Source organism: Herpailurus yagouaroundi, unplaced genomic scaffold, assembly GCF_014898765.1.
Source record: "Herpailurus yagouaroundi ecotype Mexico unplaced genomic scaffold, PumYag 187, whole genome shotgun sequence".
Lineage (NCBI taxonomy): Eukaryota > Metazoa > Chordata > Mammalia > Carnivora > Felidae > Herpailurus > Herpailurus yagouaroundi.
Window position 1 is genome coordinate 19,389,381 of NW_024412418.1, and position 23,246 is coordinate 19,412,626.

Here is a 23,246-nt window from a genome sequence, read left to right on the forward strand (position 1 = left end):
CTAATTCAATCTCCCCCCCGATTAGCCCTTGTCCACTGACACCCACTCTTGCCCGTCCAGTGTGTGTCCCACACTGTAAACGGCATGCCCCCAAAGGACTTTTAAGCCTCATGTTAAGCACTGTAGGGAATAATCATAGCAGTCATCATGACCATGTTAAAATTTGTTGAGCACATCCTGTGTGCCAAGTTATGATTTTTAATGCTTTAATACCAAAGTCACCTAGGCTTCACAATCCTGGACGTAGATATTATTATCTTAAAGGTAATGAAATTGAAGCCCGGGAATGAATGTAGGTAATTTGCCCGAGGAGACACAGCAATCAGGGGGCAGAACCAATTTCGAAACCCCATTCTAGAAGAATTATTAAGAAATATCCACATAATTAATATTTGGGTATACAGCAATGCCGGTGGGGTCACACTCAGGGGTAAGTGGTTGCACAGACCCCTGAGTTGCATCCACCCTGCAGGATGTAAGTGAGTCCCCCCCCCTGGACTGCTGAGTTGGGAGACTACGAAGCTGCATCTGGGCACTAGTGGGAAACTGAGGGATTCAAATGTCTGTCCTGGGCCAGGTTCTGGCTGGAACGGGGAGTGCATTTGTTTCCTACTGCTGGTGTAAAAATGATCACAAATTTAGTGGTCTGAAACAATACAAACTTGTTACCTTATGGTTATGAAGATGAGAAATCCCAAGAGGGTCTTACTGGGCTAAAAACCAAGGTAGGCTGGGAGGGCTCCATCCCTTTCTGGTGGCTCCAGTGGAGGATCCAATCCTCGCCTTTTCCAGCTTCCAGAGGCTGCCCTTGTTCCTTGGCTTGTGGCCCCAACCCAGGAAATGCATCGCTTACTCTCCCTCAGTCCTTACAACTGCTTCTCTGACTCCGACCCTCCTGTCTCCCTCTTTCACTCTTAAATGGACTCTTCTGATTACATGGGGCGACCTGCCTAATCCAGGATGATCTCCCCACTCAAGGTCCTTAACTTATACACACCTGCAAAACACTCTTCAGCCACATAAGGTAATATGTTCACAGGTTCCAGGACATTTTGAGGATGCATTATTCTGCCTCCCACGGGGGCTGGAGTCTTACTTGCTTTCCTATCCTTCATGTCTGCCACACAATAGGTACACAAACCTTTGATGAATGAATAAATGAAAGAATTGATTTCAAGAGACACCCCAGAATAACAGAGTGTCTGTCTCAGGAGTGTAAGGAAATGCTGCCATTTTTAACTTGGAAATTTGGAGCCGGGGGGGGGGGGGATAGTTTTCTTAATCTTAATTCCTGTGGTTTGGACAATGCCAAAATTAATGGTGGTGCCTGAGGTTAATATTAGGTAGTGCTGAATGAATTCTTGATTTGCCAGTTGTCTTTTTAAAAGAATTTTTAACGTTTATTTGTTTTGAGGGAGGGAGAGTGCACAAACAGGGGAGAGGCACAGAGAGAGGAAGAGAGAGAGAATCCTAAGTAGGCTCTGTGCTGCCAGCACAGAACCCGACGCGGGGCTTAAATTCCCGAACCGTGAGATCGTGACCTGAGCCTAAACCAAGAGTTTAGGTTGACAGACTCTTGGTCTGCTTGGTCAGACTCTTGGTTAGCTTGATAGACTGAGCCACTGAAGTGCCCATGTTTTCCAGTTGTCTTAGTCAGTTTGGTAATGACTGATTACCATACACTGGGTGGCTTATAAACAACAGAAATTTCTCACATTTCTGGAGGATGGAAGTGTAAGATCAGGGTGCCAGCACAGTCATATTCTGGGAGAGCCCTCTTCCCGCTTGCAAATGGCCAACGCCTCATTGTATCCTCACAGGGAGCTAGTTCTCTGTCTCTTCCCTTTCTGTTTTTAAATTTTTAAAAATACTTTATTTTTTAGAGAGAGAGACAGAGCGTGAGCAGGGGAGGGGCAGAAAGAGGGAGACACAGAATCTGAAGCAGGCTCCAGGCTCTGAGCTGTCAGCACAGAGCCCGACGCGGGGCTTGAACTCACAAGCTGCGAGATCATGACCTGAGCCGAAGTCAGATGCTTAACGGACTGAGCCACCCAGGCACCCCCTCTGTCTCTTCTTATGAGGGCACTAATCCCATCTGCGAGAACTCTGCCCTCATGACCTGATTACCTCCCAAAGGCCCCAGCTCCTAATACCATCACATTGAGGATCAGGATTTCAACATATGAATTCGGGGAGGGGGACATAAACATTCAGCACATAACATCAGTCTCTTCTGAACATCGCCATCTTCTAACTACAGCAGAGGACAGAGAGCTGATAAGAACAGAACTATGTAGAATCCTCTTTCTTCTGCAGGAGACAGTGGGAAGGAGGGTTGAGTTCCTAGCTCAGCAGCAGCCTCTATCCTCCATGGGAAGAATGCGTCTCCTCTCCTAGCTGTAGCAATTGTGCCTGGAGTAACTCCACTGAGGCCCAGACAAAGTGTGGTCTTTCAGGAGCTCCATGCTAACCAGGATTTAGCTCAAGACTCTTAGCAGGATTTATAAGGTCCCACCTGCTCTGACCCTTGCCTACCTTCCAGCCTTGCCTTCACCCACCCACACCCCAGTTACACCAGCCTCCAAAGCCAACTCCTTCTGCTGCAGGACCTTTTGACGTGCTATTTCACCAATTTTGAAATACTTCTTCTAACCAATTAATTCCTACTTATCCTTGGGCTTGGCCTAAAATCATATCCTGAGAGACATTTTCTTTAACCTGCAAATCTAAATCAGTGCTCTTTCCTCATTAAAAGGTCATAAAAAAAATGGCATAGAGTCAGGAACTGGGGGCCTGGACTCACGCTGACTGACACTATATTCTGAGCCCACCACGCATTAGCTGTGTGGCCTTGAGCAAGATGTGCAGACCTTCATGACTTTATTTCTTTATTTTTTTGATGTTTATTTATTTTGAGAGAGAGAGCATGCACGTGTGCATGCACACAAGTGGTGGAGGAGCAGAGAGAGAGAGAGAGAGAGAGAGAGAGAGAGAGAATCTCAAGCAGGCTCCGCACTATCAGCAGGGAGCCTGATGCAGGTCTCCATCTGACAAACCGTGAGATCATGACCTGAGCAGAAACCAAAAGTCAGACACCCAACAGATTGAGCCACCCAGGTGCCCCTATTTCTTCATCTTTAAAATAGAGCTAGGGGTACCTGGGTGGCTCAGTCGGCTGGGTATCCAACTTTCGGCTGAGGTCATGATCTCACTGTCCGTGAGTTCGAGCCCCACGTAGGGCTCTGTGCTGACAGCTCAGAGCCTGGAGCCTGCTTCAGATTCTCTCTCTCTCTCTCTCTCTCTCTCTCTCTCTCTGCGCCTCCCCCACTTGCATTCTATCTCTCTCACTCTCAAAAATAAACAAACATAAATAAAACGGGGCAAATAATAGCATCTATCACAGGAGGATATATGAGGATTAAATGGGATAATCCACGTAGAAAGTTTGGACAAGGGGGTGTACTATTGGCATAAGCTATTGTTTTTCTTTCTAGCAGTTATCCAAATTGTAATTATAAAATTATTTTTGTTATTAATTGTTTAACATCTGTTTTTCTACACACCTCAGGTTGTAAGGCAGCAAGGCAGTGTCTCTCTCTCTGGTTCCCACTGTACTTGTGGTGCCCAGCACACTGCCTGCCATGTTACAGGCTCTTGATAAACATTTCTTGAGTGAATGGATGAATGTATTTCCTATTCCTAGGCCGGGTCCCATAAAAAAAAGCTCACCTTGTCAGAAAGTAACCGATATTATTAAAGACCATTGTCTGCACATTTTTGATTGTCAGATTCTGGGCTGATTAGCAGCCTAGAGTTAGATGTGACATTCACTGTCTCTCCCTTTCTGGGGCCCGTTCTCACGCAGGGCCTCGTGATGCTCATTGACAGGCAGATTTATGAAACATCTCAACAGACGCTTACATTCCATATGTTACAATTTACACATTCCTGCTGGGGTCAAGGTGGGGAATGGCATGCGTGCTAATAGCTGCATTTCTCACATGAACTTTCACATAAACCCTTTTCCCAGCTCGTTTCACTGATACATTATAATATACTTTTATAAACATTTTTTTCAAGGTCATGAATGAATGCTTCCTAATTTCCATTTTTAGAGTATTACAAGTCTCGAAAGGGCAGCTAGAGGTTTCTTAGCCAAGCCCCATCCACAGGCCAGAACTCCATCTGACCTTTTCTAGCAGATCTCCGAAGAAACAGGACAATAACATTTTTCAGGGAATCTCACAAGTTCTCACTGGTTCTTCCTTCCTTAGGTTTCAAAGATACTCTGGCTGTACGTGTTGATTGCGCAGTTTTTACTCTAATTATATTTGAAGTCCTAGAATAAGCACGCTTTTGCCAGAAAACATCCAACACAATTGCTCAACCCAAATGGCCACTGCTGAGCCAGTTCGTCATGTCGGTGGAAACCTCCCACAGAATGCTTGCTTCTTGGCAAGAAGGAAGGACCCACACCAGTCTTCCTGTGCCTTCTTTTTCTTTCTGACCTGGATTGTCAGTCAAGCTAGATCTTTGTTCCATTTGTCAAAACACCATTGTTCTCTCTCTTCCCTGTGGCAGTTTCATTACTATTGTTAAAAAAAAAAAATCAGAAGTCAGTGCAGCCTTGGGGTAGTTGAAAGCAGGTCTTATTGACTGGGCAGCCTAGCTCGTGGCCAAGAGCCAGCCGCATCTTTGGTGTCCAATAGACCATGGAAATAATCTCGGGCCAAGCAACTTTGGCTCCATTGGGAGACGACAACCTACAAAAGAATTTCTGTCACCCACATTGTTCTGTGCTGGGGTAACTTATTGGATTCTGGTTTCTACAACAGGGTAATCTCCCAGTTATGAGATCTCATGTAAAATAATAAGCTTTTTAAAAATAAAGCTTATCATTTGTCTTTTTCTTTCAAATTTATTTTTTGGGGGGCGAGGGGTGGAGGGAAAGGGGGACAAAGGATCCAAAGTGGGGTCGGTGCTGACAGCAGTGAGCCCGATGAGGGGCTCGAATTCACGAACTGTGAGATCATGACCTAAGCTGAAGTTGGACACTCAACTGACTGAGCCACCCAGGCGCACCGTGCACCAAATCTTACCATTTTTCTAAGATTAATGTTTTATAAATCTGCTTTTTGAAGAGTCTGCGGCCCCAGGCTATTGAAAAGACACACGCTGTTTAGTGGTAACCTAGGTTGATCTTACTCAACAGCGATTTCATGTGAGGACAGGATAACAGACATTTTTAGATGTTGAGTAGAAATACTATAATTTTGGATACTCCCACTATCGTGATTTTTTTCCTCCCCATCTCTGACATGATTTTCCCTGGAAGATGTATTTTAAACAAAATTCAAAATTCAATACCTCTATTAGACTGGCCTCTATATGTTGCTTAAGGGAAAAGTGATTTCTCCAAAAATGGATAAGTAATTCCTTTTCCTGTCTCTGTAAATTGTTTTTCAAAATAGCTGTTGGGATAATTTATTTAATAGATCGATTGGGAGTTGAATTGGGCATTTTAGGGGACTCCTGAAGATCCTAGAAACTTTCAGGAAGAAAAAGCTAATTTATATATGGGCTCAGAAACCAGAATGGCTTTGGATTTCCCAAAAGCAATGCTAGAAGCTGAAAGGCAAAGAGCAATGTCTTCAAAATTCCAAGAGAGAATTATTTCTAATCTATCATTATATAGTCGGCCAAATAGGAATCAAGTGAAGGTTGGGATAAGGTCATTCTCAGGCCTACAAGCCCCCTCTGAGTCCATGTCCACCTTTCTTCACCTTGCTCTGGGCCACTAGAGGCTGACCTGTATAGATTGCCATGATGGGCTTTCTTGCCTTCCACTTCCAGTAGGATTTGGCTAATGGGAAACACTGGCAGAGTTTGGAGGGAGTCTGCCATTTTCTATCTGTGGGACTTTGGACAAATGACAAGCTTTCTATGCCTCATATATACAATGGGGATGTTTATATGACTTTTCCTCAGAGTTTCGGTAGGGACAAAATGAAATAATCTAAGAAAATAGGTAGCATAGTGCCAGTCATTCAACAAACACCCAGTAAAAGGTAGCCATTATTATTTATTGTCATTCCTATCCTTGTGCCACTGCTAGCCTGCCCAGACCTGTCCACTCTTCAAAGAAGCCAAATGACCAAAATGGCGGGAATGCCACCCTTATAGGCTTTAAAGCTTCATTTGTGAATCCTGAAAGGTTGCAAACAAAACAAAACAAAACAAAACAAAGCAAAACAAAACAATAACAACAAAAAACTGAACCAAGAAGTTTCATGCCCAGCCTTTGAAGCATGGCTTACGCTAAGAGAGCCGCTCTTGCTTTCTGGGTTGGACCCCAGCAGGGTGGGGCATCCTTCAGCAGCTGGCTCCACGTTCTACCCACAGTCTTCAGTTCATTATCACAGTACTCACTGCCAGAGATAAAGGGGAAACTGGAACCAAGATGCATTTCTGAGAAGAGTGGTGGTCCCAAATACCTGACTGAGGACCCACAGCTGTCTTCCTAAGGCACTCCGCCAGCCAGAGCTGTCTCAACTTTTGAGTCTGGGACTCCCTCCCTGGGATATTTAACCCGTCTCTCCTACCAACTGTATGAGAAGTTCCAGAAAGTCAACTGTAATGGAGTCTTGTCTTTTCATATAACCGGAAGGTGCCAATTTGCCCCTATGAAGCCATTTTCCTTTTTAAATTGGTAATATCCCTTTAGCTCACAACTTCAGGATTGTTTGTGCAAGTGGGAGTGAGGAGGGGAGACACATGTAAACAGAAGCTGCCCTTGTAAGAAGAAAAATTGAGAAGGCTCAGCTCAGTAAATGTCAGGAACGGTTGTGTGTGCGTGTGTGTGCATGCACAGGTGAACATCTATAGTACATGTGAGCTCTGGGTTTACAAAGGTGCATTTTCCTCTTCCTGTGACCATCAGAAAAGGGCTAGCGCTGAGATCTTTTGTGAGCCACCTTGTTGGGAGCCTAAGTGGACCCTTCAATAGAGTTTCCTCCTGCTTTATCTAAACACAATATTGGTGTACTCATACATGCCATTGCTCCTCTCGATTCAATCCTGCACATGAAAATTCAGGTCTGAAGAGGGGCAGAGAAAGAGAGAGGGGGGAATCATTTAGAAAGGGAAAAACATTGCCTTGGGATTCCTTGAAATAGTAAGTTCTTTCTATAACTCCCCCACAGTGCAGTGATACTGTTATTCACTATTTAACAACAACAACAAAAAAATTAATTTCAGGGACACAGCCATTGTATGAAGTAGGGCATGCCAGAATTTGATACAAACAGGAAGCGGGTGGGTAGACTTTAGTTGACACCGTGTGGTTGGAAACAGTTTCTGTGACAAAAGCAATTTAATATTAATTGGGTCTGTGGATCTTGTCACAATTGGGCTGGACCCTAAGTATGAATCTGAGAATAAGCTAGGCCAAGGGCTTCTGCAGAAGTGGATCCCCGAAGTTTATCTACTTCACTTCCTTCCAGAATCCGGATGCTACACCACACAGAGCATTGATGTTGTTCTGGCTGCGTTACATCCTCAGTGGTTAATAGCAGGCAGTTCCAACCTCTCAGCATCTATTTCCTCATCTCAGAAACGGGGATCATAACCGTTAATTAAAATGGTTGTTATGAGAAGTAGAGAGAATGTATGAGAGAGACCAGCCACTCAGTAAATGATGGCCAATAATAATAATAACTATTATTACGAAAAGAAGAGAAGGAGAAGGAGGAGGCAAGAAGGAGGAAAAGGGGAGGAAAGCCAATTCTAATTACATAAAGAAGTCACCCCACAGGGCCATCTGGGTAGAATAAGAGTGATTTTATAGTACACTTTGAGAAATTTTACTTAACATTCTCTTAAATAAGCTCACTAATTTTCCTGATGGGATTATTCTTTGTTTCTAGGCTTCCAACATTTTATTCTGTTTTAAGTATACAATATTTTAGGTCTGACATCAAAAAGTGCATCGTCTGTTTTTATCTTTCTCAGCCTCATCCACATCCTGGGTTACTGTTGCCAGGTATCCTGGGGTCACCCAAAGTACTTTTGTTCTAGAGACCTTTCAAAGTAAGCCAAGGGAGCAGTTTAGAAAACTTCACTTGTTTGTAGACAAAAATATATTAAAACAACCAAGGGAGAAATTACTCTATGGGATAATTATTTTTAATGCCTTACTGGACACGTTTGAAATGCTTTTTGAGTCATTTGGGAGTCAAATTAGGAGAAAATCTTTGTTTTATTTTGTTTTACATTTTGGAACTTGATCTTTGATAAATGTCTGTGATGCTTGCACGTTGTGTAACACTCCCCCCCTCCCCCATGCTGTCAGGATTTCATCAGCCTTAAACAGGCAACAAAAAATACAGGGTAGAGAGGATTAACGGTTTCTTTGTGGCTTTCTGGTTATCTTCCTTTGATTATGCTACTAAATGCAGTTTGGAAAGGCTTGTGGTGCTTTGGGTTTGATGAGCCACTCGCTTCAATTCAGTTCCAAACCAGAAGAGCTCCCCCTTGGGGCATCCTTGTTGCTAAACGTCTGCAAGGCATCATTTACTAATTCAAACAAAAAAGATGGTTGTCATTGTGTGAGATATCCCTGGATGTCAGGTCCTCCATAAGTTATAATGATGCTTTCTTAATTTTAACAATATTGTGATTAGGTAATTATTTACAGGCCCACCATAGGCCCTCTCTCTAAAACTTAATGAAGTGGCCTTTAGTCTCCCTGATTACCACAGGGGAGAACTGAAGAGAATTCTTGGACCTGGTACGAGGGAGGGTTTTAACAAGGATATTTCTTACAGTGGAGCTTCCACACCCTGTTTCAATAGTGACCAAGTCCTACAGCACAGCCAGACAGAGCAAGTTGAGAGCAAGGACTGGGTGCCTCCTGTTTGATTATTGGGACTGCGATACGTACTCCGTTAAGTGTGAACAATGAATGCTGTGACAGAAGGATGGATCTTGCCTCCCATGGGCCTGACCTTAGGGAGAGCTCTGCCACTAACTAGCAGGGCAATCTGGGGCAAGTCATATAATGTTTTATCTGAAAAATGAGGGCTAGATGCTCTTTAAAGTGCCTTGCAGTTGTAACCTGCTGCAAACTGCTGTTTCTTTTTTTTTTTAATTAAAAAATCATTTTATTTTTGAGATAGAGACAGAGCACAAGTGGGAGAGGGGCAGAGAGAGAGGGACACACAGAATGTGAAGCAGGCTCCAGGCTCCAAGCTGTCAGCACACAGCCTGACACGGGGCTCGAACCCACAAACCATGAGATCATGACCTGAGGCCGAAGTCAGACACTCAGCCAGACACCCCTGCTGTTTCAACCCAGAGAAAAATTACCTTACATATCCTGTGTGAAGTGAATGTTACCTGGGAAGGTAGCACATTGGATTAGGAAAAGGAGATGATCGAGAATTTCTTAGAAACTATTTAGAATCCTCTTGCTGCTCCACCTCCCCCAAATTACTTAAAGCATGTCCAACATTTATTTAAAAGTGAAGAAGCCCAGCTATCTCAAATATACTTGTCTTTTGAAAATGGTTCTATTGATGGAATTCAGGAGGGAACTCTAGTCTCCGTGGGGTCTCTAAGCACGTGACCCATCTGAGATGACAGGTGAATTTTTCTATTTTTTATATCTGTATTTCAAACACAGAGATAGATGATCAAGGAGCAGCTTTGGCATTTTGCACTCATCTCAGATCCAGTTAAGACAGACATAACTAGAACTGTGTTCAGTGAATGCAACTGCCTTAAGAAAATAGGGCAAAATTGGCCTAACAGATGTTCGTGTTTATCTAATAATAATAATAACAACAACAACAACAACAACACACTGTGTTTATCTGGAGCACAACTAAATTGTTCCTGCTGATTTCAAGGTCCTAGTGCAAAATCCTGGATTCAGATCCTGTGGATTTATCACACCCACTGGAGGACATCGGCTTTTGAAAGCTCTGAATGGATTATCCTCTTCCAAGAGTGGGCTCATCCTTTCCAAAAGATAACATCTTGTTTCTCTGGCCTGAATTTCCCTAGACTTCTTTCAAAACACAATTCGTGAAAACAATGTGTGAGAACACACGACTATGGGAAGTGCTCGCGGGACTACTGCAATAAATATGTCAGGTATATGAACTAACTGATGCTATTTATTTGGTCTATAAGAAGAAAGTATCGGGATACAATAAATTACAGTCATTTTTCAACATCTCAGATTTCTCCAGTAATGCATATATGTTGGCAGACCTTAGTGGATCATGCTAATTTATTTGTAAATCATCAAAGGAAAGAATAAAACATATGTTCCCAGGCAAGTGAATGGAATGGAAAACCGAATTGGGCAACAGTAATATTTTCCGCCCCCAGAAGTAAACATGTCAACATGGTGAAGAGGGTTTTGTCCCACTTCTGGCTGAACTTTGAGCGGTGAGATGGCTAATACCGAGGGACCCAGCTTTGCCGTCCTTTCTCACAAAGCATTCCATGATTCAAGGAAAGGGCAGTCTGCAGCGTGACATGGAGAACTAGGTCAGAATAATATTTCTTAATGGTGATTCCTACAATGTTCTATTAATTACAGCAGTGGTTCAGAATTTTCTGTGCCTTGGTAGGTTGTATTTTTAAGTAGGCACTAATTTTTTTTTAATTTAATGTGATATAAAACGAGTTCGAAGGAATCCCTACTATGTAAGTGGTGAAAAATGATGTAGGGGAGTAGAAAAAAACATGTACTTATCCATATATATACAGCACAAGTACGTATTCCAAAGATGATCTTTGTGAACATAAAAGTTTATGCTGCTTTTGATTTGTGTGGTTTAAAAAAAAAACACAATAACACTAGCAATGTTTAGGGATCTTGGAGCAAAACATCAGAACAGAAACTCTTTGCCCTAAATTCACGTGTACTCTCTGGCTTTCTCTCTTATTGCTTCACATAGATTCTCCCTCTTTTCTGGCTAAATTAGTTAACCCACAGTTGCCTTTGTGGAAGGCATCCCTACAACATGCCTTGCCTTTTCTCACCTGCCTGTTTTTGTTCCCATCATTTATTGAGGCTGGGGAGAGGCACCCTCCAGCTCCACTGGAATGGGGTGGGAGAACCTAGCTCAAGGGCCCCTCCTCCATGAAGCTTCTTTTTACCCCAGCTAGAAATGATGGTCTCTTCTCAAGCAGGCTTCCTCAACCTCAGCACTGCTGACATTTTAGGCACGATAATTCTTTGTGGTGGGGGGGACTGTTTAGAGTGGTTAGCAGCACCCCTGGCCTCTAGATGCCAGTAACATCCGCCTTCCTACCTCCACCAAGTCGAGACAATCACAGTGTCTCCAGACTTTGCCAGATGCCCTGCGCAGGGGGAGGTAGAAAATCACCCCAGTTAAGAGCTACTACTGCCCTAGGGCTCTCCCCAAATCAGATCACAAAGAGAACAAGGGTCAGGTTCCTAACAGTGTTTTGGTTCACATTGAAATTTATTTGATGATTAATGAACAAAAGGTGTTTTTTTTTTTTTCTTTAATTATCAGTTGGCAGTTTCTGAAAATTAATGCATTAGGTTAGTTTGAATCAGGCCAGACTCAGAAAACTATAAAAAGGAATTACATTACTGACTCTTTCTTTTTAGAAAAAGCTTGGGGTTTTTTGTTTGTTTGATTTTTAAAGAACTATAATTTTGTTACTGCACCATTGGATTGAAATGAGAAGCCACCAGAGAACGTCTCTGCATCTTTTGAAACGTTATTGTTGAAGTCACTAACCATTATCTGATGACCCTTAGAGAAAGGCCAGTAAGCTAAGTTTCTGTCAGAGTTTAGTACTAGAAAATTTTATCTTTTCTGAAAAAACTGGGTTTCTTCTTACTATTTCATAATGGGAGATGGGTCACTAGTTTTATTTTCCTTTTTTGACTTGGCTGTTGGGAAGCTCAGAACTAAGTTTTATGCTCAATTACAGTAATTATCTTCATCCTTTGATTTCTAATATTAATCCAACTTTTTGTTCTCCTCACTAGCCACAATTAACTCTTGTCTTTCACTTTTGTTCTGATTGCTTTCTTGAATCTGTCTTTTTTATAAAATAAAATTTTAAGCAAGTGGAGTCCTTACCAACCAGGACACTTTGGGAAGTAAAAAGAGAGCAATTAATGATTAAGCTGGACAACAGCTTAACCTGAGACTGTTTGGGGTAAGATAAAAATGTGGTGTCACTCTAGAAATAAATAATAAACATAACAGAGAACAACAGTTATTCCATTCTCAGGTTGGGGATAATTAAAGATAAACATATGCCCTAAATAGAGAATCAAAGTTATGTGTTTATCATTCATTGTGTGTCACAACTGTTGATTAGAGTTTAATATTTATTACCTCTTAGGAAATTTTGTAATTAGCCACTGTATCGGGAGAGAAAAAAATCTTGGGCTTTCTTAAATGTATTTAATTTCTACTAAAAGGGAGAGGGAGATCCTTTAGATCTGGAACAGTGATCACAATAGAAGTTTCATTTGTGTGTGATTTATGGAGACTTGGAATAAAGGCACTATTGACCAGTATCAGATTTCTAATGACTCTATCTTGTTTTTCCTAAGCAACTTCTCATAAACTTTTGTAATATCTTAAGCGGCCAGCTGATACTATGTTCAAGCCTGTTTACAGAGCTATTAATAAAAGCTATGTGGCAACTCCAGGAAGAGAGTCAAACCATTTTTTTTTTCTCTTCATTGGCTGGAAACAGTTTTCTGCTTATTTTGAAAAACATGAGATCACTAAAGTTCTTGATATATGCTGGACATTCTGCAAAGAAACTCAGAGAAAATAAATGGGATTCTAACTTATTACCTAAAGGACTCATAGTCAAAAAGGAAAGTCATTGCCAAGGCCTTGACTGCAAAGTCTTTCCTATGTGGAGTGAGATTTCAATGTGGTACAGGTGAATTTAAAAGAAGATGGGACTTTTTTTCTGTGTGTGCTCAGAATCATGCTGTAATTCAAGTTCTTGGTGGCTGATCTGTTTTTTGAAGTAAATTAATATTCTCTGATTAAACAAACTGAAAATTTAAGAACTACCATTTATTGATTTCTGACTACATGCCAAGCACCATGCAGGCACTTGACAAGCATTGTGTTAATCTGTTCTCAAAACAGCTCTGTGAAATGAATGTATCATTAGCTCCATTTTTACAGTTATGAACCCTAAGCCTCAGGGACAACAAAGAATAAAGAGACGATCAGAGCCATCTGATCTCTAAGCCCTGCTCTTTATACTATTTCATACTGCCACAGTAGAAAAAACTATCAGTGTGAAAATGTAAAGCTCAGCTCTGGGAGCAAGGAGAGTGGCCAGAGAAAGATAACAATAATAGTAACAGCAGCATTTAGGTAGCAAGCACTCTATGCCAGGTAGTTACATATGTCTCATTTAATTCTTGCAACAGTCCTGTGAGAAAGGTACTATGACCACTTTACAAACAGAGAAACAGGAGAGAAAGTGATATACTCTCCAGCGCCCTGTAGCATTTCTTGCCCTGGTTAGTTCCCATGTTACAAGTGGTCTTGATGTTTCTCTGTGTGTGTTGCTTAGCATTTTGCAGTTTTTAAATCACTCTGTTTGCTTTATTTCATTCTTAAGATCATCCTCATTTTACAGATAAGGATATTGAAAAAATCAAGAGCTTAAGCTATTTCCCCAAGGCCATGGCCATTGGGTTATTGGCAGAAACAGGATTTGAGCCCAGGTGTTTGTTTGTTTGTTTTTAATTTGAGAGAGAGGCAGAAGGAAAGAAAGAGAGAATCCTAAGCAGGTTCCACACTCAGCATGGAGCCCTACACAGGGCTCAATCCCACGACCCTGGGATCATGACCTGAGAGGAAATCAAGAGTCAGATGTTCAACCAATGGAGCCACCCAGGCACCCCAAGCCAAGGTAATTTTATACCTAGCCCAGGATTCTTTATTCTGGACCACACTGCATATCTGAAATGTGGCTGTAAGGAACAGTACAATCCTAAACTTTTCAAGCTGATGCTGACCTATATAGCCTTCTGTACCGAAAGGAAAGAACCTAAGCTTGATTTTGAAGCAGAAGCCATATATTTCCTTTTCAGGCCTGGCTGTAGGACAGAATGATTTCGATTCACTTTAAGGTGGCAACCACTTTGCTTAAGGTCAGACTTGTTGGCAAAGGGCTTCTCTTCCTGCCCTTCTCCCTGATCCAACAACAGTGCAGATTTTCTTAACCCACACCAATATTGATACTAAGTGTAGAACTTATCAACTAATTAGCAGCAAAGGAAAACAGAGTCTATATGAATACAAGTAACAGTCACCATTTATAGAGTGCTCTCCATGAACTAGGAAATTTACATGCCTTTCCTCATCCAGTTCTCTCAACTTGAATAGGTGCTGTTGTTTTTATCTTGAAGAGGAGAAAATGGAGTGTTGCACAGGTAACTTTCACACTCAGCTGGTGGTGGTGATTTTAATCCAGCCCTATAGAAACTGCCACCCTCCTGATTCCATAAGTCCAGCCCTCTGATAGGCAGATATCTGTCCAGAGCAAACATTCCAAATCCTTCAAGCCCTTCTTGCCCCTCGACAGTAAGGTAGGATACTAACAAACACATTAAGATAGGGCAGTGCAGGTAAAAGATGGGAAGAAGCGGGAGTATATTTGTTCCCATCCCTGTCTTACTTTTAGTCCTCTAGTCTAGAAAATCTCCTTGTTCCTTCGTAGCAGTTATCCCTATCTGAAAGCATCTGCCTTGTTTGCGTGTAATTTTTCTGTCATCCCTACCGGAATGTAACCTCTGTGTGAGCAGAGTAGAGCCTGTCCTCTTACTCCTGTCTTTCCGGTCCCTGCCACAATGCTTGGCACAACGGAAGTGCCAGTAAATAGTTTGCCCCATAGTGAATGAACTGATAGCACGCAAAAGCTGAGATGTCCCTGCTGAAAAAAGGGGGACTATTCCCTTTCTCTGGTAAACTCCTTGATTAGGGAGAGAGAGAGAGAGAGATTGAGAGAGAGAGAGAGAGAGAGAGAGAGAGAGAGAAAGCTTTGGAACAATCATTTCTAAAAGGCAAAGAAAGCCTTGGTTTGCCAAAATTTACAGAGAGCTGTGATTATGAGCTTTGCAAGCCATTGCTCCTTAAACATTGTCAGATTTTTTTTGTCTTGGTAAACCTCTGCTAGGAATTCTGACAACTCCCCTTCCTCACCCCTCCACCCCTCTTCTCCCAGTCCACCTCTAGTGAATACACATCCTTCTCCTGCCGACCAGCTACATATCCGGGTTCACAGACGAAGGCCCAGGTGGCTCTTCACTAATGGCTCATCCGTTATCTGTATGAAGAGTCAGTGCCTTTTCTGAGTAGATTTTTTTTAAAGCTAAATTGACCTTTGGGGGTGGGGTGGGGAAGCATTCTACAGATAGCAATGTTTTGCTCTCTGTTCATCTCTTCTTTCCTTATTTCTTGTCTTCTCTTCAAATCTATCCTGCATACCTTTTTTCAAAAACTGTCGACTGAGCATTACTAATGCAGACTGTGGAGATTTCTTCCTTTCTGCCTCACTTTTCGAGCCACCACAGCGCTACCAGGCTGCTCTGAAGAACATACCCTTCCTGCCCTGCCATTGCCCCCATATTCCTTACTCAACATTTGGATATTTTTACGGCATATATTCAGTTAGAAAGATAATACTGATACTTTGTTTTATATGAACATTTATACACCAGGACCCTTGTGAGGCACTGACTTCATTGGGATACTTTATGGCTTAATACATCTGAATGATTTATATCTCATTTTGTCTAAGCATTTATGCTAATAAATTTAACAGATTCCCCAGTACTGCCTGGTCCTTCATTTTCTTCAGAGGGTCAAAGCGAGAGGAAAATAAAGCAGCATGTTACTAAAGAAAGAAGGAAGAAATTGGCCTAACCGATTTAGAACACAAATAAAATTAAACGCAAATAAAATCTCTGATTACAGTTTAGCTGGAGCAAGTCAAGTTCCTAGATCCAGATAGATTTCTGTAATTAAGCTGCTTCTCAAAGGCAGAATCACAAAATGACAGAATATTTAGCAAGCTAATTTACTGAGGTATATATTTTGGTCCCATATAATTAAATCCAACACTTAGGAAAAACACGGGGGAAAAAAAGCCCTGACAACTATTAAACTGAGTGCAGCCGGGAGAGGGAAAAGGATAAGATAAAATCCAGTCTATAAAATATATTCCATTATCTTTTATAGGTTAAAAAAAACACAAAAGAATACTTGGAAAGAATCTTCTAAGCTGGGAAGATTTTAAGATTGTGTGGAGATTTTTTTTTTTTTTTTTACAGGTGCAGAATAAGTTGGTTTTTTTTTTTTTTCTTTTCCCCCTTTTTTCCCCTGTTGTTTGCAAAGTTGAATCTGGGGTCAGGAGTTCTAATTGTAACCTCAGACTAGAATTCCAGATGGTGCGCTGAGGACTGGAGCAACTCTCAGTTCATCAATTTCATGGGCCTACGTATCTGCTCTGGCCACGGCCCGGCCTCCATCCCCACTGTGGCATTAATGCAGAACAAATTGAGACATATCCTCTATATAATTAGTTCCAGAATTTAAAAAGATTTACGGTATAATAATAGAGGCAGCGCTGCGGAATCCTTCCAATGGGGACTCTGGGAGCTTGGGGACCATCATCTCGCGGTGGCATCAGAACAGACGGGTAACTGGCGATTCCAAGAACTGCACGCTGGGGGAGAGGGGATATTTTTGCAAGGCCCAGGTCGTGGTTCTCGCCGGTCCTGAACCCCAAACTGGGTCAGAGAACGGAGTCTGAACTGTAGACGAGTGGTTGTTCAAAAACATCGGGTTATTTTTTCAAAGGAGCAGAGGAAACCAGGGTGGAGGGCAAGGGGAAGGTGGACTCCGACAAAAGTCCCTCCTTGACTTTTTTTTTTTTTAATTTAAAGAAATGAAGCTGGGGTTTCTACCGCCAGCACCGGGCTGGAAACGGGCTTAAGCGCCTGCCGGGAGGCCGGGGGTAAGCAGATACCTAAGAGTTGGGAGTCTTCAGGGTGGAGAGGAGCAGCCGGTAGGCTGCCCGTCCTGCGCTCGGAGCTCCCGGCTCTAGCTCCTGCGCGAGGTGCTAACCCAGCGCCAGTTCCTCGGGGCGGCTGGCGGTCGAGCCACTCCTCTTCGGCGTCTGCGGCCCCAACCCTTGACAGATCGCAGTGCTTCGGTGTGTTTATTCAGTTGTCGGCGGCCGCGGGGTGACGCCCGGAGCGCAGCCTGGGAGTATGCGCTGCCCCCTGGGGCCGCGGCTGCTCCGCCGGGCCCGGCTCTTGGTCAGAGCCGAGGTCAAAGTGGGGGGTTTAGAGGTCCTCAGTACCCCCTCCCACTCAGCAGCGATTTTTTTGATCTTGCAATAATTAAGCACTTTCCAGGCCAGGATGCGTTTTACCAACGTACCAAAGCCATATGGATTGTCAGCTTCTCTCTCCCCCTCCTTTCTTTGCTCATTCCATTTGCTCTAGGAAGGCAGAGGGGTCGTGAGGGTGAAGCCCCGAGCTAGACGTTGAGCGACCTGGGTTTCAGCTCGGCTTCGCCACTATCTTGCTACGCATCCTTAAACAAGAATAGTGACAAAATTGTAACGTTTATTGAACGCATAAACCAACACTATCCTCCTGTCTAATCCTTATGACCCCATGAGGTGGACGCTAGGATTCCACTATCCCCTTTGATCAATAAGAAAACTAAGCCTCAGAGAGGCTATGGAACTCATCCAGGGTTACACAGCTGTTACCTGGTGGACCTGAGGTTCCGTTCTCCGACCACCAGTTCCTCGCTCTTAACCACTGAGCTCCACAGCTGCCTTTCCTCCGCTGCCTGGGCCTCAGTTTACTTCTCTGTAGACGGGGAGTTGAACTTCCATCTCTGCCAAACGGTGATTCAGACCAGCTCCTCTGTGCCACAGGTCTCAGCGCTGACGTTGAGTGGGAACGTGGATGAGAGAAGTGCGCGGCCAGGTCTACGCAGCCCTCATTTCCTTGGGCCTCGAGCTCCGGAGGTGCAGGACAGCGCCTACATGCGGGGGCGGACTACAGAGTGGACCTTCCTCGTGGCCAGACTGTCTGTCTCTCCCTCCGGCAGGCTCAGGGTGCCGAGGCCAGCGTAGCGGGCGCGGCTGCGCGGTTAACCGCCGAGCTCCCGCAGAGAACCTTACCCAACGGAGGAAGTGGGACCTCAGTTGGCTGGTTCCCCGGAGGTGGCTCAGGCGCTCCAGGGCTTCCGGGCGTGGGGATGGGCAGGGGGCATTCGAGTGAGGCCCTCTGGGGTGAGGCCCTCCGACTTCGAGCGGCTCCGGACGCACAGCACTTACTTCTTGACCCCACGGGTTGCAGGGAACTCCTCCCACTCCTTCGGACTACTAAATCGGGGTGAGGAGGCACCCCAGGATTGAAGCGGGGATCGCACTACGGTTCCTCTCTCCCTCTAGGATTCTCAGACAACAAATGGCGGTGGAGAGAAGAGTCCTAAATTTTCTCGCCCCCCACCCTTTCCTCTCCACCCCACCCCACCGGTGAACTTCTTCTGTAAAACATAAAGGCAGGGAATTAAGCACTTCTGCCCTATCTGGGATTCAAAACCACAAAATCTCCCGTTCAAACCACCTCCCCCCCAAATACCCACCAAAAAACTTTGCAATGTTGGGTGAAAGAGAAACAACCTGGATCTTTTCGTTTGCAAATGAAAATCCCTGACTTTTCATAAAGGGCTTTCCTTCCCTCGTGGCGCCTGAGTGAGTCCTAGTTGAGAAAAATTCCTTCGAAGTAGAAATAAAAGTGGGAAGTATGAGACAGGGGTCTGGGGCATTCTAAGGGCAAAATGGCCTGAGAAGTTTCGTCTCGCGGGGCCTTTCTGCACCAAGAGGACCAAACGTCCTTGCCCTCTGCCTAGCCCTCAGCCTGGCTGCAGGTTTAGAGATAGCACTTGTGGGAGCGTGGTGGACAATCCACAGAGTGTAGGGGGAGGAAGAGATGGTCTCCAGAGCCTTTTCATTTCTTTAAAAATATATAAAGCTTCTGAGTGGAAACAAGCACAGTCAAGCACCAAAGTAGCGCAGAGAGGGGTGCAGTACCTCGTAGGTGGCCTGGGGAACAACCCGGTAGCGCCTGTGCCCGACCTTTGCCCTCACCGTCTCCTGTGCCTCTAGGACTAGCGACCCCAAGAGGAGGGAATTTTGTTTGGCGTGTGGGCCCCGAGCGTGCTAACGCAACTCCCACTTCCTTCGTTTTACTCAGTGCAGATTAAAAGCAAAGAGCAAGAAATGGAGAGTAAGTCAAAGCTTTTTAAAACGTTCTGTTTCTTTGCCGTTCTGCGGCTACCTTGGTTGTCGCTTCGCTGGAGCTGCGGGCCCCATCCGCGGCCAGCCTGGAATAAGAGGCCTGGCGGCAACCGGCCGCTGCCCGCCCGCGCTCCAGGCGGTTCCAGGTTGCGCCGTCGCCGCTACCCCCAGCCTCTCCCGGGCTTTTCCACGTGCCCCGAAACGCACTCCAACCCGGGTTCCCAGCGCTTCTCCTTGCTTAGGGTCTGCATCCCCTTAAATCCTGACTGTTCTGGAAAACAAAAAAAAAAAAAAACAAAAAAAAAAAACAAAAAAAAACAAAACCCCAAACACCTGCCCTGAGGCGCGGGGCTCCCAAAGAGTGACTAGTTGGAGGGAGGAGTCTGTTGCGGCGATGCCCGGATCTCAGAGCTCCAAACTACGCGAACGCTGCCACCGACTGTGGGCCATTGTGTGCTTTCCTTCGTGGTCCTCCTAGCCGGTTTGCGCCTTCTTATCAGTTACTGCTTATCCAGAATGGTACTCTTGACCGTGAGCAGAGGCCGAGCTAGGTGGGATTAACTCTAGGATCCAACCTCTCCCCGCGTGCTTGTCTTCGAATCCTTCCCACCCCTCACCCTCCAAAACAGGCTCTGAGATTCTCCAGTCAGAATATGTGCAGGCTCTGGGTGTTTCCCTAAGGGTATTCTTCCCTCCCAGACTAGCCGCTGTTCACTGGAAAGGAAGATTAAGTGCCGCTGGCACCCATTTTTAGGCAGGCGGCAACTGCCCTCCTGTGGGCGCAAATGTCACCAAGTTAACCAACTACCAAACGATCGAAACATGCCGTTTATCACAGCTGATGCACCCCGCCCCCCAAGTCACCCACGTTCACCTTGAGTCTGGCCTCTGGAACCCACAAGGTGTCACCCCCACCCCAGTGAACCTGAGATTACGGCCACCACTCCTGCCCGGCGGCTCTAGAAACGAAGCAAGAGCCAGGCTTGCGGGCGCAGAACGAAGGAATTCGCTTCTCTGAAACCCGGGAAAGTTTTCCGTGCTTTCCTGAAGTTCCCGCCGTCTGGGAGCTCACCTGCCCCTCCCTTGAGCCCGCCCTCTCACATTAACAACCCCATCCCGCCCCCCCCCCCCCCCACACGGTTGACTGGGGTTGGAGATCGGAAGACCGGTGAACCATACCCAGAGGCGCCCACACTTGAGAAGGCCGAGAAGGGGAGGTGGGGGGAGGGCTGTGTCCCACAGGCCAGCTGGGAGCGCGTGGCGGGTAGGAGAGGAGGGTGTTTCCTAGAGGTAGGCTCCCTCAGTCCCGCCCCCACCCCCGCCGCGAGGGCGCCCCCGCCGATCCGCGCGCGCCGCCCGGCCAGGCCTGGGCTGCGGTGTGAATGGAACTGCCGAGGCTCCTGGCTCCTCCTCCTCCCCCGCCGCCGGCCCCTCTTATTTGAGCTTTGGGAAGCTGGGGGCAGCCAGGCAGCTGGGGTAAGGAGTTCAAGGCAGCGCCCACACCCGGGGGCTCTCCGCAACCCGACCGCCAGTCCGCTCCCCCTTTCCCGCCCTCCCTCCCACTCATTCAGTCACCCACCCACCCAGAGCCGGGACGGCAGCCCAGGAGCCGGGGCCCCGCTGCCTCCTTGCCGCGATCCTGGACTTCCTTCTGCCGCAGGAACCGGCTTCCACGTGTGCCCCGGAGCCGGCGTCTTCTCACTCGCTCCGCTCCGGGCCAGGGTGCTTTCCGCAGCCCGAACAGCCGGGGCTCCGGGGCCCGGGTGGCATCTGGGGCAAGTTAGGAGCGGCCGAGTCCAGTGCCCAGCATCTGCAAGGCCGAAGGAGCGGCGGGGCGTCCGGGGCTGAGCCGCAGCAAATGGGCTCTGACGTGCGGGACCTGAATGCACTGCTGCCAGCGGTACCCTCGCTGGGTGGCGGGGGTGGCTGCGCCCTGCCCGTGAGCGGCGCCGCGCAGTGGGCGCCAGTGCTGGATTTTGCACCCCCGGGCGCCTCGGCTTACGGTTCCTTGGGCGGACCCGCGCCGCCGCCGGCGCCGCCGCCACCCCCGCCGCCGCCGCCGCCGCCTCACTCCTTCATCAAACAAGAGCCGAGCTGGGGCGGCGCGGAGCCGCATGAGGAGCAGTGCTTGAGCGCCTTCACCGTGCATTTCTCCGGCCAGTTCACCGGCACAGCTGGAGCTTGTCGCTACGGGCCCTTCGGTCCTCCTCCGCCCAGCCAGGCGTCCTCCAGCCAGGCCAGGATGTTCCCCAATGCGCCCTACCTGCCCAGCTGCCTCGAGAGCCAGCCGGCTATTCGCAACCAGGGTAAGCAGGCCGGGGAGCGCCCCCTATACGCGGGGTGGTGGCGCCGGGGCTACCGTCCCGCGCTGGCACTCCCCTGTCCTACCCCTTCCGTGACCCCAGCGCTTACCCGGCTGCCTCCCCAAGGACTGTGTGGATAGCGGAAGCAGCGGCTAAGGGAGAGGAGGCCCGGGAGAGGGAGAGGGAGTATGTGCCGGCATAGGCCCCCGACGGCCTCCTGAACCAGGAGCCGGACTGGTTCTCGACAGCCCGGGGGTCATCTGGAGCCCCTTGCACCCCGGGAGATTCCGGGACTTAGAGTCTCTGTGGGAGTGGGAAGGGGGAATGGGTGTGGTGTCTGGCGCTGTCTCAGGAAGGTGTTTTGTGGTTCAAGGCACCACCAAACTGTTAGGAGGCACTGGACCTTTTTAGCTTTTAAATCGAGGGACCAGCACCGGGTGTGCAGCCGGTGTTCCCACCCTGAGCCAAAATGTCAGGAGCCGCTCCAGCCCCTAATACGGCGATGGCACGCATTAGACGTGTGATAAGTATCACGGAGCAAAGAACGAGGCAAGGAACCCGCTAGCATGTAAACAGTGGCTTTCCTGGAACCGTGTCCCTATGGTAGTAGTATAAGAAGCGGATGTCTACTGGCGTCCAGCTCAGGCGGCGTCCATGAGGGCTCCAGGGCTGGAAGAGAACTCTGTTTATCCTATTCCAAGCTGTGTGGGACCGGGTCCTCCCTACCGTAGGGCCCAAGCACAGGCCCTCCTTTCAGCGCGCCTTGCCTCCTTCTTGTCATTAAACTCGGGGCTCAGATGAGGAAAGATTTTTGCAAAGCATGGGAGTTAGAACAAGAACAATTTACTTGCCCACTTCAGTCGGTGTACACATAGGGACACAGCCAATAGTTTTCTCATCCCTCTCTGGCGACCGCACACCTACTCCCCTCAGGAACTAGCTGGAACAAATCGTGCAGAGCCCCTGTAGTTTGTTTTACAAATTTATCCTAATTGGACTTCTGTGCTGTGTGAGAAACTGTATAAATTTGAGTTGATTCACTATTTTAGGAAACGCCTTGCGAATTCAATGGCGGGGGGGTTTTGCTGGAACAAAATTTCCCGCTAGCTTAGGGACTGGGATGCTTCTGGAATGCGTGGGATGGGAGAAGTAGAGCGTGGACAGTTTGCAAGAGGTGCCAGGGCTTCCAAGGCACTGAAGGGCTCTATGCTTCCCGAAGATTCCTGCAACTTCTAAAGGAGTTATCTTCAGGCGGTTCCTAACTTAACCCAGCCTGGAGCACCTGGCTCACCAGAAGCCCTGGTGAAATCGAAACCGTTTTCCCCTCTTCGTTCAGGGAATCTGGGATCTGTGTTTTGAGGAGCAACCGCAGGCAGGCTCACGGGGGCCCCTCCACTCAAGGTCTTTCTAAGTGAAGTTCTTGATTCGCCCCAAGGGATGTTGGAACAAGTCGGTGTCGACTCAGAGGCTTGTGTTCTCTGATCGTGTCACCTCTAATTAGCAGGTTGTTACAGTTTGCAAATCTCCAGGTCTCAGTTTCCCCATCTGTAAGAGGAAAGCTGAAATGGGCAACTTGGG

General features: G+C 46.6%; 1 protein-coding gene and 1 long non-coding RNA gene across 2 annotated transcripts in view; one reads left to right on the top strand and one right to left on the bottom strand.

Moving 5' to 3' along the window:
- LOC121043596 (uncharacterized) overlaps positions 1–19,988 on the bottom strand; it is a 58,522-nt gene extending 38,534 nt beyond the window's left edge. Inside the window, exon 1 of the long non-coding RNA XR_005796930.1 lies at positions 17,824–19,988. This is a non-coding gene — a long non-coding RNA (uncharacterized LOC121043596). The remainder of the gene's footprint in view (positions 1–17,823) is intronic.
- A 1,122-nt stretch (positions 19,989–21,110) lies between these two features.
- WT1 (WT1 transcription factor) overlaps positions 21,111–23,246 on the top strand; it is a 50,129-nt gene continuing 47,993 nt past the window's right edge. The window contains exon 1 of the mRNA XM_040495520.1: positions 21,111–21,671. Coding sequence (XP_040351454.1) covers positions 21,224–21,671 — 448 coding nt within the window. The 5' untranslated portion in view covers positions 21,111–21,223. The remainder of the gene's footprint in view (positions 21,672–23,246) is intronic.